The sequence below is a fragment of the Ranitomeya variabilis genome, chromosome 5 (assembly GCF_051348905.1).
Source record: "Ranitomeya variabilis isolate aRanVar5 chromosome 5, aRanVar5.hap1, whole genome shotgun sequence".
In the NCBI taxonomy this organism is placed as follows: domain Eukaryota; kingdom Metazoa; phylum Chordata; class Amphibia; order Anura; family Dendrobatidae; genus Ranitomeya; species Ranitomeya variabilis.
Genome location: NC_135236.1, coordinates 43,426,106 through 43,438,860, shown reverse-complemented (window position 1 = coordinate 43,438,860; position 12,755 = coordinate 43,426,106). Strand labels below are relative to the sequence as shown.

Below are 12,755 nucleotides of genomic sequence, written 5' to 3'. Positions count from 1 at the left end.
TGGAACACGTTGTGAATGGCAAACGACACCGGAAGATCCAAGCGAAAGGACACTGGACTAAGGATTTCCAAAATCTTATAAGGACCGATGAAGCGAGGCTTAAATTTAGGAGAGGAGACCTTCATAGGAACAAACCGAGAAGACAGCCACACCAAATCCCCAACGCGAAGTCGGGGACCCACACCGCGGCGGCGGTTGGCAAAACGCTGAGCCTTCTCCTGTGACAACTTTAAGTTGTCCACCACATGATTCCAAATCCGCTGCAACCTATCCACCACAGAATCTACCCCAGGACAGTCAGAGGGCTCAACATGTCCCGAGGAAAAACGAGGATGAAAACCAGAGTTGCAGAAAAATGGCGAAACCAAAGTAGCGGAACTAGCCCGATTATTAAGGGCAAACTCAGCCAATGGCAAGAAGGTCACCCAATCATCCTGATCTGCAGAAACAAAACACCTCAAATAAGCCTCTAGAGTCTGATTTGTTCGCTCAGTTTGGCCATTAGTCTGAGGATGAAAGGCAGATGAAAACGACAAATCAATGCCCATCTTAGCACAAAAGGATCGCCAGAACCTGGAAACAAACTGGGATCCTCTGTCAGACACGATATTCTCAGGAATGCCGTGCAAACGAACCACATTCTGAAAGAATAGAGGAACCAGATCGGAAGAGGAAGGCAGCTTAGGCAAGGACACCAAATGGACCATCTTGGAAAAACGATCACATACCACCCAGATGACAGACATGCCCTGAGACACCGGTAGATCTGAAATGAAATCCATGGAAATGTGTGTCCAAGGCCTCTTCGGGACAGGCAAGGACAAGAGCAACACGCTGGCACGAGAACAGCAAGGCTTAGCTCGAGCACAAGTCCCACAGGACTGCACAAATGACCGCACATCCCGTGACAAGGAAGGCCACCAAAAGGACCTAGCCACCAAATCTCTGGTGCCAAAAATCCCCGGATGCCCTGCCAACACCGAGGAATGAACCTCGGAAATGACTCTGCTGGTCCATTTATCAGGAACAAACAGTCTGTCAGGTGGACAAGTCAGGTCTACCAGCCTGAAATCTCTGCAACACACGTCGCAAATCCGGAGAAATGGCCGACAAGATAACTCCCTCTTTAAGAATACCAGCTGGCTCTGAGACTCCAGGAGAGTCAGGCACAAAGCTCCTAGAAAGAGCATCAGCCTTCACATTCTTTGAACCCGGTAGGTACGAGACCACAAAGTCAAAACGGGAGAAAAACAATGACCAACGGGCCTGTCCAGGATTCAGGCGTTTAGCAGACTCGAGATACATCAGATTTTTGTGATCAGTCAAGACCACCACATGATGCTTAGCACCCTCGAGCCAATGACGCCACTCCTCAAATGCCCACTTCATGGCCAACAACTCCCGATTGCCAACATCATAGTTCCGCTCAGCAGGCGAAAACTTCCTAGAAAAAAAAGCACATGGTCTCATTATAGAGCAACCAGGATCTCTCTGCAACAAAACGGCCCCTGCACCGATCTCAGAAGCATCCACTTCAACCTGAAAGGGAAGTGAGACATCAGGCTGACACAAAACAGGCGCCGAAGTAAACCGGCGCTTCAGCTCTTGGAAAGCTTCCACGGCTGCAGGAGCCCAGTTAGCAACATCAGAACCTTTCTTGGTCATATCCGTCAAAGGTTTAACAACGCTAGAAAAGTTAGCGATAAAACGACGGTAGAAGTTAGCAAAACCCAAGAACTTCTGAAGACTCTTAACTGACGTGGGTTGAGTCCAATCATGAATAGCTCGGACCTTGACTGGGTCCATCTCCACCGCAGAAGGGGAGAAAATAAAACCCAAAAAGGGAACCTTCTGCACTCCAAAGAGACACTTTGAGCCCTTGACAAACAAAGCATTCTCACGCAAAACCTGAAACACCATCCTGACCTGCTTTACATGGGAGTCCCAATCATCAGAAAAAAACAGAATATCATCCAGATAAACGATCATAAATTTATCCAGGTACTTCCGGAAAATATCATGCATAAAGGACTGAAACACTGAAGGGGCATTAGAGAGCCCAAAAGGCATCACCAAGTACTCAAAATGACCTTCGGGCGTATTAAATGCAGTTTTCCATTCATCTACCTGCTTAATGCGCACAAGGTTGTACGCACCACGAAGATCTATCTTGGTGAACCACTTGGCACCCTTAATCCGGGCAAACAAGTCCGACAACAGAGGCAAAGGATACTGAAATTTAACAGTGATTTTATTCAGAAGCCGATAGTCTATACAAGGTCTCAAAGATCCGTCCTTCTTGGCCACAAAAAAGAATCCCGCACCAAGAGGGGAAGAGGATGGACGAATATGCCCCTTCTCCAGAGACTCCTTGATATACGAACGCATTGCGGTATGCTCAGGTACAGACAGATTAAATAATCTTCCCTTAGGAAATTTACTACCCGGAATCAAATCTATAGCGCAGTCACAGTCCCTATGAGGAGGAAGAGCACTGGACCTGGACTCGCTTAATACATCCTGATAATCAGACAAATACTCAGGAACTTCCGAAGGAGTAGAGGAAGCAATAGACACCGGCGGGGAATCGTCATGAATTCCCTGACAGCCCCAACTTGACACAGACATTGCCTTCCACTCCAAAACTGGATTATGGGTCTGTAACCATGGTAGACCCAAAACGACCAAATCATGCATTTTATGCAGAACCAGAAAACGAATCACCTCCCGATGTTCAGGAGTCATACACATGGTTACCTGTGTCCAAAACTGCGGCTTATTTTCCGCCAATGGCGTAGCATCAATACCTCTAAGAGGGATAGGATTTACCAACGGCTCAAGAACAAAACCACAGCGTTTGGCAAATGAAAAATCCATAAGACTCAGGGCAGCACCTGAATCCACAAACGCCATAACAGGGTAGGAAGACAATGAGCAAATTAAAGTCACAGACAAAATAAATTTAGGTTGCAAATTACCAATGGCGACAGGACTAACCACCTTTGTTAAGCGTTTAGAGCATGCTGATATAACATGTGTAGGATCACCACAGTAAAAACACAACCCATTCTGACGTCTATGATTTTTCCGTTCATTTCTAGTCTGAATTCTACCACATTGCATTAAATCAGGTGTTTGTTCAGACAACACCACCAGAGGATTAGCGGCTTTGCGCTCCCGCAAACGCCGGTCAATTTGAATAGCCAGCGCCATGGAATCATTCAGACTTGTAGGAATGGAGAAACCCACCATCACATTCTTAATGGCTTCAGAAAGGCCATTTCTGAAATTTGCGGCCAGAGCACACTCATTCCACTGAGTAAGCACGGACCATTTCCGAAATTTTTGGCAATACACTTCAGCTTCATCCTGGCCCTGAGAGATAGCCAGCAAAGCTTTTTCTGCCTGAATTTCAAGATTGGGCTCCTCGTAAAGGAACCCGAGCGCCAGAAAAAACGCATCAATATTTGCCAATGCCGGATCTCCTGGCGCTAACGAGAAGGCCCAATCCTGAGGGTCGCCCCGCAAGAAAGAGATAACAATTTTTACTTGCTGAGCTGAGTCTCCAGACGAACGAGGTCTCAGAGATAGAAACAATTTACAATTATTCCTGAGATTCCTAAACTTAAATCGGTCTCCAGAGAACAGTTCAGGAATAGGTATTTTAGGTTCTGACATAGGACTACAAGTAACAAAATCTTGAATGCCCTGCACACGAGCAGCAAGCTGATCCACACTAGTAATCAAAGTCTGGACATTCATGTCTGCTGCAAGCTCAAGCCACTCAGAGATAAAGGGGAGGAAGAAAGAAAAAAAAAAAAAAAACTCAGAATTTCCTTTCTTATAATCCCACTTCTGCAATGCATTAAGTATTACTTTTGGCCTGGCATACTGTTACGACCCCAATGGCAGAGGGTCTCAGAGGTTATTACCAAGTCTGCACACACAAAAAACCAGCTCATAGGGCAGTGGTAACTAGGCTGACCGTATAACTGATCCTAGCACAACAAATAGCAGTAGCCGGGGAACGTACCTACGTTGGTTCTAGACGTCTCGCGCCAGCCGGAGAACTAACTAACCCTAAAGGGAAACAAAAGACCTTTCTTGCCTCCAGAGAAAAGACCCCAAAAGTTGGATACAAGCCCCCAACAAATAATAACGGTGAGGTAAGAAGAAAAGACAAACGTAAGAATGAACTAGGTTTTAGCAAAGAGAGGCCCACTGACTAATAGCAGAATATAGGAAGATGACTTATACGGTCAGCAAAAACCCTATCAAAATTTCCACGCTGAATATTCAAGAACCCCCGAACCGTCTAACGGCACGGGGGGAGAATATCAGCCCCCTAGAGCTTCCAGCAATATCAGGAATCACATTTAGTACAAGCTGGACAAAAATAAGAGCAACGCAAATAACCAAAAAATAAGGAAGCAGGACTTAGCTTATTTTGCAAAGAACCAGGACCAGCAGACAGGAGCAAACAGAAAGGAACTGATTACAACGATGCCAGGCACCAGACTGAAAATCCAGGAAGCTTAAATAGCAACACCCCTGGACTAACGAACCAGGTGGGTACCAAGCTGGGGAAAGAAAATCAAAGTGTCATGTCGCTAGTGACCACAAGAGGGAGCCAAAAAGTTCAATTCACAACAGGCGGATGGTCAAAAACAAAACAGATTCTAACAATTTGTAGTAGAAGTGTTGCTTTATTATACAATTTCCACTGACTGTAGGAATGATCGATAAGGCTAAGTTCACATTAGCATTGTGCGCCGCAGCGTCGGGCGCAGCTGCGGCGACGCATGCATCATGCTCCCCTATATTTAACATGGGGGGCCCATGGACATGCGTTGTCTTGCGTTTTGTGACACATGCGTCATTTTGGCGCAACTGTCAGGGCGCAGAGGACGCTGCATGATGCAGTTTTTTCTGCGCCAAAAAGCATGCAAAAAATGAACGTATGCGTCACAAAACGCTGCGTTGTGCATGCGTTTTGCATGCGTTGTGCTTTGCTTCGCTGACGCTGCGCCGCACAACACAAATGTGAACGTAGCCTAAGTGATCCCAACGTTTCAGCCCAAGGCCTTTATCGGGGATATCTGTACAAAAATATTGTCACAAAATGGAGTCGCATGAAGACAGTTAGGAGAAAGTACATACACAAGGAAAAGTAACATCGTACTGCCGAGAAATATTTACATATCCTGGTTGTGCTAGCCTAAAGGCCCCGTCTCACTTAGCGACGCTATAGCGATCCCGACAACGATACGACCTGTCAGGGATCGTTGCTGCGTCGCTATGTGGTCGCTGGTGAGATGTCAAACAGTGAGATCTTCCAACGATCACAGCTGCGATCTCACTGTTTGACATCTCACCAGCGACCTGTAGCGACCTGTACAACGATGTCACATGGGAGCTATTATGACGATTCAGTGTCTGAGTCGTCAACGAGGTCGTTGGTAAGGTGTCAAACGTCAAACACAGCGATGTGTGCTACCCAGCGGGACCTCAACGATCAAAAAAAGGTCCAGGCCATTCCGACACGACCAGCGATCTCACAGCAGGGGCCTGGTCGCTGCTACGTGTCACACATAGCGAGATCGCTACTGAGGTCGCTGTTGCGTCACAAAACTTGTGACTCAGCAGCGATCTCGCTAGCGATCTCGCTTAGTGAGACGGGGGCTTAACTCATCCTCACCATTTAATTAATAATAAGTTTTAACACTTGAACACTGTTTTTAATCTAACCATATACAGAATTCAGGACTATTCTGGATATTTATTGATTATTATTAGTGATAAGTTTTTTTTACCCAAGGAAAAAAGTGAATCACAGAGCAAAATATAATAAAATATATTATTTTATTGTAATAATCGTTAAAAGATCCATAACAAAAACACAGTAGCACATAAAATAACAGGGGTAGTGACACCAAAATGAACAATGCTCAGCAAGATATATAGTACCAAGTAGATTCAAACAGATAAGCCCATAAGGCAGGGGGAGATGAAGTTTAACATATGCATGACACAAAAGAAGGTAATGGTCTGTATGCCTGTACACACCAGTGCGCAACTGCTACAAATAGCTAGTATATGATATGAATCAGTCCACTCATAATCGCCTATACATAGTACAAGAAATTCATAATAAGCAGAGAGACAAAAAGGACAAAGAAACCCCAATATCCGCAGTGGATATAGCCATAGGTATTACATGGTACTAGAAGATAATGGAGGTAACACAGACCTAAATGCTGAGCAAAGGAGAGACCCCGACGCGCGTTTCGCTGTCAATGCTTCCTCGGGCGTGGTGAGCAGTGAGTGTTGCAGGTTTTTATAGGACTAGCCAGGGAAAAAGCCCCAATAGCACGGTCCGATGCGGCGCTTCCTGCAACATGGCTGCAAACCGGAAACCATGGTGCCGGCGTCTGACGTCATAGGTCCCCGCCCACCGCTGACCAAACAGCAGGGATGAGCGGGGAGTCGCAACGGCCTGTAGACGCGTGTCCATGGAGACAGGTCGGCACCAGTCACAGGAAGCGCTCGCCGCAGCTAATAAACAAGAGCACAAAGGATTTGCGCCGCACACGAGGTAGGAGGGGAACAGACAAACGACAAGTGCAAATACGGAAAAGTGAGTGAACATACCTGAGTAGATAAGAAGTGCACCGTAAAGGGCTGTGAGTGAGAGGACGGGAAGAAAAGAAAGAAAAGAAAAGGGGGAAAAAAAAAAAGAAAAAAACAATATTGAAAGAGAGTGCTGATATAAATATATAAATATTAATAAAAAGGAATTGCTGTCATATATTAAACAAGGAAACCTTGTGAAACAATATATAAAAAAAGGTATATGTACTAATGTCCATAATGGTGATGCCAATGACCACAAACAAAGTAAATATAAGTGCTGGTGATAATATATACATACACACATATATGCACACACACACGAAACCTTACACCCACATAAACATACACTCACACACACACCCCCACACATGTACACACACATTTTCACACACATTACTGTACACACATGAACACACACACACACAGTATAAATATACGTACAAATTAGTATATAAAGAAAGGTGGTTATGCCAAATCCGGCACATTATACAGGTTGATAGTAATATAAATAAATATATAAAGGAATTCCTATATTTATATGTGCAAAACCAATATAAAGTATAAAAGATACATGATAGAATACAACTGCACACATGTGCTTATATATTGGTAGGGCATACATGCAAAAACATGTACAAGCGGATGCAATCATACTGGAAACCCACATATAAACAAACATGCACAGAATCACACGCACACACACACATAGACCAATGAACATATATGTGTACATATCATAAACGTGAATAAAAGTTATACATAATAACAAAGTTTAAATGTTAATAAAGTGCATGTGTGTGAAATAATAATAAAAAGCTGGTGATATATAAAAGACCAATAATTTATGGCCAAGTAGAAAATATTAGCGCAAATATGAATAAATCTAAAATGCCGGGAGGTGAGACCGACATAGGCCAACCCACACGGACAGGAGGCGTAATAAATTACATTCTCAGTACAACATGTGATGTGATGTGTGATCTTGAAATCCTTAGAACCATCGCTAGAACAAAAAGAGAAGGATCTCTCCAAATTTTTGCAGGCCAAACAACTCTTACATGGGAAGAAACCCCACTTTGGGCCTTTGGAACCAAAACCACAAACCTGATCTTGACCCCTATAATAACTGTGGCTTAAAAGGTCCCTCAAGTTTTTGTTTCTCCAATATGTAATTGATGGTACAGAGGGGGTAAATTCGGTCAAAGTCCGATCTTGTTTAATTATAGGCCAATATTTCCCCAGAGCTGCTCTGACAGCTGATGAGTTACTAGAAAAAGTAGAGATAAATGTCACCTGGGGGTCGGAGTAACTCTTTTTCTTAGTTCTTAATAGATCCTCTCTCCTGACATTGGATGCTCTTTTTCTACAATTTCCAATAGTGCGACTGGAGTAACCGCGTTCCTCAAAGCATTCCTGTAAATCCAGGGCTTGTCTTTGGTAGGTAGTATCTTCTGAGCATATACGCCTTGCCCTCAGAAATTGACCATACAGAATATTCTTTTTAAGATGTGTAGAGTGAGCTGAGGAGGCATGCAAAACGCCATTCACAGAAGTCTCCTTTTGAAATAAGTCACTCTGAAGGAATCCATCCTTTCCTTTGAAGATCCGTATGTCCAAAAAATCAATACTCTCACAGCTGTAATGACAAGTCAATTTAATATTGTTGGTATTATTATTCAATATATCCACAAAGGTCAGGAGTTCACTCTCACTGCCTTGCCATATAGCTAACACGTCGTCGATATATCTTGTCCACAGAAGTACCTGAGAGGCAAGAGGTGTGGAGTCTGTCACAAAGATTCTTCTCTCCCACAGCCCCAGGAATAGACAAGCATATGAGGGGGCAAAAGCCGCCCCCATAGCTGTCCCCTGGAGCTGTAGGTAGAGTGCCTCCTTAAAAATGAAATAATTGTGTGTGAGTGCAAACTCCAGCAAGGTCAAGAGAAACAGAATGAAACGATCATCCATATCGGTGGATCCCAAAAAGAAGTTTACCGCTTCCAGGCCATCAGTATGCCTTATAGAGGTATAAAGTGACTCGACATCTAGTGTCACTAGCCACATATCAGGCTTGAGGCAAATATTGGTGATTCGAGATAACACATCACCAGTGTCCCTTAGATAGGACGGAAGGATTTCCACAATAGGCTTCAAATAAAAGTCCAGCATCTTACCTATTCCTTCAGATAGTCCACCGTTTCCAGATATAATTGGACGCCCGGGTGGGCACTGAAGATTCTTGTGGACTTTAGGTAAGAGATATAAGCACGGAGTTCTGGGACATGCAGGAACCAAATTATCTTTTAAATTCTTTGTAATCAGCCCATCCAAAAAGGCATCATCCAAAATCTCTTAAAGTTTAACCTGAAAGGAAGAGGTAGGATTGAAAGTTAGTTTCTTATAATTATCTGCATCCTTCAACTGGCGGAAGGCTTCTCTTTCATAGAGATTAGTTGGCCAAATGACGACATTCCCGCCTTTGTCTGCCTGCTTAATTACAACCCCTTTTAATCTTTGAAGCTCCAATAAGGCAGATCTTTGTTCTTTTGCCAGATTGTCATTACTTATATGCCACGGTATTTTTTTCCTCTGTCACCAGTTTTACAAATAGTTCAACTTCAGGAAACAGATTAGGAGGTGGGAACTTCTTAGGTTTCGAAATCTCAAACTTACCAGTCATTGGAGAGGATTCGGCAGGGGAGTCGTCACAAAGTTCATTCAAAATCGTAATGGCCTCTTGTTCCCTAGGTGTCCAATATGTGTCATCAGATGATTTCTTAGCATGCAATTTTTTTGAGGAACAATTTTCTCGCAAAGAGATGAAGGTCCTTTACTGTAGTAAAAAAGTCAAAAGATGAGGAGGGAGAAAAGGAAAGACCAAAGCTAAGTACCTCAATCTGTGAATTGGTAAGAACAACCTGGGATAAATTCAATACCTGTAGTTTTGATGATCCTGGGTTATTTCCCATCCAGCGTTTATTAGAACTATTTTTACGTGTGTTGTATCCACCTTTGCATTTGTTTCTGACGATTGAGAAGGATCTTTGATCGTCCGTGGATTGAGACCTCTCTTCAATTGAAGAGACAGACGACACAGAAGAGGACCGTGTGGTGACCCACGCTCTATGCCATCTGTAAACATTGTAACTTTTTAAATCTTGGAGATCCCAGGCAAATTTCTTTGCCTTGGTTTCCTGGACTTCCCTCTCCCAGCCAGCAAACTGCTTGTCTAAGTCCTGTTTGAATTTTTCCATATCGGCTGCATTAGAGGACTCAGTAATCTTCTTTTGAAGCAAATCAATTTCGCTTTCCATGGTTTCAATACTCTTTTTGTTCAAGCCGATCAATAATTCAATAAGAGATCGGGAACATACATTACATGCTTCCTCCCATCTTGTTTTAAAGAAAGAGTTCTCCACTGGAAACGAAGGCAAAATCCTTACCCTTAAGCCTCTAGGTAGCATATTTTTAAATAAATAGCCTTCAAGTGAGGCCTTGTTCCCCCATACTTTCATTCGCTTTTTTAATAAAATCTTCAGTGAATTTTTCATCTCAGTTATAGCTCCATTTTCAGTTTCACCACCAGGTGTCACATCACCCTTGAAAATAGCATCCACATGTGTAAGCCAGGAAGAATCCCGTGCCTTAAAGTCCATGGCCAAAAATAAGTGCTGTAAAAACAACACAAAAATATATTTACCAGAAAAAAGGGCCAAAGGTATTATAGCTCTATCACATCATATGCAATACATTTACCCAAGGAAAAAAGTGAGTCACAGAGCAAAATATAATAAAATATATTATTTTATTGTAATAATCGTTAAAAAATGCATAACAAAAACACAGTAGCACATAAAATAACAGGGGTAGTGACACCAAAATGAACAATGCTCAGCAAGATATATAGTACCAAGTAGATTCAAACAGATAAGCCCATAAGGCAGGGGGAGATGAAGTTTAACATATGCATGACACAAAAGAAGGTAATGGTCTGTATGCCTGTATACACCAGTGCGCAACTGCTACAAATAGCTAGTATATGATATGAATCAGTCCACTCATAATCGCCTATACATAGTACAAGAAATTCATAATAAACAGAGAGACAAAAAGGACAAAGAAACCCCAATATCCGCAGTGGATATAGCCATAGGTATTACATGGTACTAGAAGATAATGGAGGTAATACAGACCTAAATGCTGAGAGGCCCCGACGCGCGTTTCGCTGTCAATGCTTCCTCGGAGGGTGTGATAAGCGAGTGTACTTGCTACTCAAGATTTCCCGAGCATGCTCGGGTGGTCTACGAGTAACTCGCCGTGCTCGGAGATTTAAATTGTGTCGACTCAGCTGCATAACTTGCGGGCTGCTATACAGGTTGAATAAATGTGAGGATTGGCTGTTTGTTAGGGAATCTCCACATGTATTCAAGCTGTCTAGCAGCCGCAAATCATGCAGCTGTGTCGACAGAAACTAAATCTCTGAGCACGCCGAAATACTCGGAGACCACCCGAGCATGCTCAGGAAATCTCAAGTAACGAGTATACTCGCTCATTACTAAGTATTATATCTTTATAACGGTCAGAAATGTGATTTTAAGATAATAAATGCTAACTTGCCTACATAGACATAGAGTTAAGTAATTAGATGTTTTCACCACTAGAGGGCGCTGGGGAGCTCACTGTTTATACAAGTATGCAGTAAGCTCCTCAGCTCCCTCTAGTGGTGGCTGCAGGATGAATTTTTTTATTTTATTATACACAGAGGATTCGCTGACTTCTATAAGGAAGTTGGAGCTCTGATTTACTCCTACAGATACAAGAACCAGTAGACGTGCTATTTGTCTTGGATTTCCTGATTCCTCGTTGTGAGGTGCTAACTTTCTTATCTTTATTCCAGTATCCTTCCAAGAAACAACCACTGTGACGACTTTACCTCTTGACGGAACAGATTATTACATCACTACGTTATTTAACACCATATACAAAACAACAGAAAGAACACCCAGCAGAGATACTATGCCTACACCCACATCTACAAGGCATCCCTCCATCACTGACACCTCCACCACAAGCACCACCACATCAACTACCACCACTACAACCACCAGGAGTAACACAAGTAAGTATCACTGGACTTTTCTCCATGTAACAGAACGCTATTAAATTATTGCTGCCCCTTGTGGACGTATTGGAAACTGCAATGAAATATAATCTATGACCATGTGAAGAAGAAGATGAAGACCCCAGCAATCTGCTGTAATCTAGGGCACAAAAAATCAGAATCTGCTAATTCTCCAAAATATTATTTTTTCGCTTTACTGTGTTAACTACTTAGTATAATTGACATGTTATCTTCAATTCTTCATTAATAAGTTCATATGGGTTTTTCTCTTATTTTACCACTTTTTGCACAATTACATCACTTTTTTTTAATAAGAAATTACTTATTTTTTTGTGTTGTCGGGTTTTAAGATCCATTACTTTTTTATTTTTCCATTGACATAGCATTATGTTTTGAATTTGTGGGACAATCTGTACTTTTATTGGTATTATTTTGGTATATGTACTGTTTTTTTGGGGGGGTGGCACAAAGATGAATAAAAAAAGCAATTCTGGTATTGTTTTGCTTTTTTATATGCAATTCATTGTATGGGATGAAGAATATGCTAATTTTCAATTTTGGGTTGCATTAGTTCGATAGGGTAAGTAGACCAGCAACTAACGGCATACTGGGAGTAGGGGGGGGGGGCATTTTTATGTTTCTGGCTGCCATGTGACCTGAAAGGTTGCAGCCAGACAAATCCTGGATGGAGTGTGTCACCGAGATGCCTAGCCTCAGTGATGTGGAACCTGGAAAGCAGGTTCCAGCACAGATAGTTCTAAGAAGTTTTTTTAATGGGCCTGGATTTTGGGTCCTGGGTTTAGGAACGACCACTAGAGCTGGATGGGACTGGCTGTTCATATACTTCCAATTTCAGGCATTGGAAAAGCCTATTTAAGGCAGGCAGCTCCCATACCTCCAGTTACCGGCCTTACAATGGCCTATTTAAGGCAGTTTAGCTGCCTCATTCAGGGTCTCTGTGTTGCAGGAGGAGAAGACTCTAATGGTGGTCAGCCTCTGC

The 12,755-nt window shown here is 42.8% G+C and overlaps 1 protein-coding gene and 1 long non-coding RNA gene across 3 annotated transcripts in view; one reads left to right on the top strand and one right to left on the bottom strand.

Annotated features, from left to right (window-relative positions):
- LOC143774307 (uncharacterized) overlaps positions 1 to 11,530 on the bottom strand; it is a 66,705-nt gene extending 55,175 nt beyond the window's left edge. For both annotated transcript variants that reach the window (XR_013215510.1, XR_013215511.1), the window contains exon 1: positions 11,439 to 11,530. This is a non-coding gene — a long non-coding RNA (uncharacterized LOC143774307). The remainder of the gene's footprint in view (positions 1 to 11,438) is intronic.
- Positions 1 to 12,755, top strand: part of LOC143774306 (uncharacterized) — a 45,197-nt gene that overhangs the window by 9,295 nt on the left and 23,147 nt on the right. Inside the window, exon 2 of the mRNA XM_077261754.1 lies at positions 11,531 to 11,752. Within this exon, the coding sequence (XP_077117869.1) occupies positions 11,531 to 11,752 (222 nt within the window). The remainder of the gene's footprint in view (positions 1 to 11,530; positions 11,753 to 12,755) is intronic.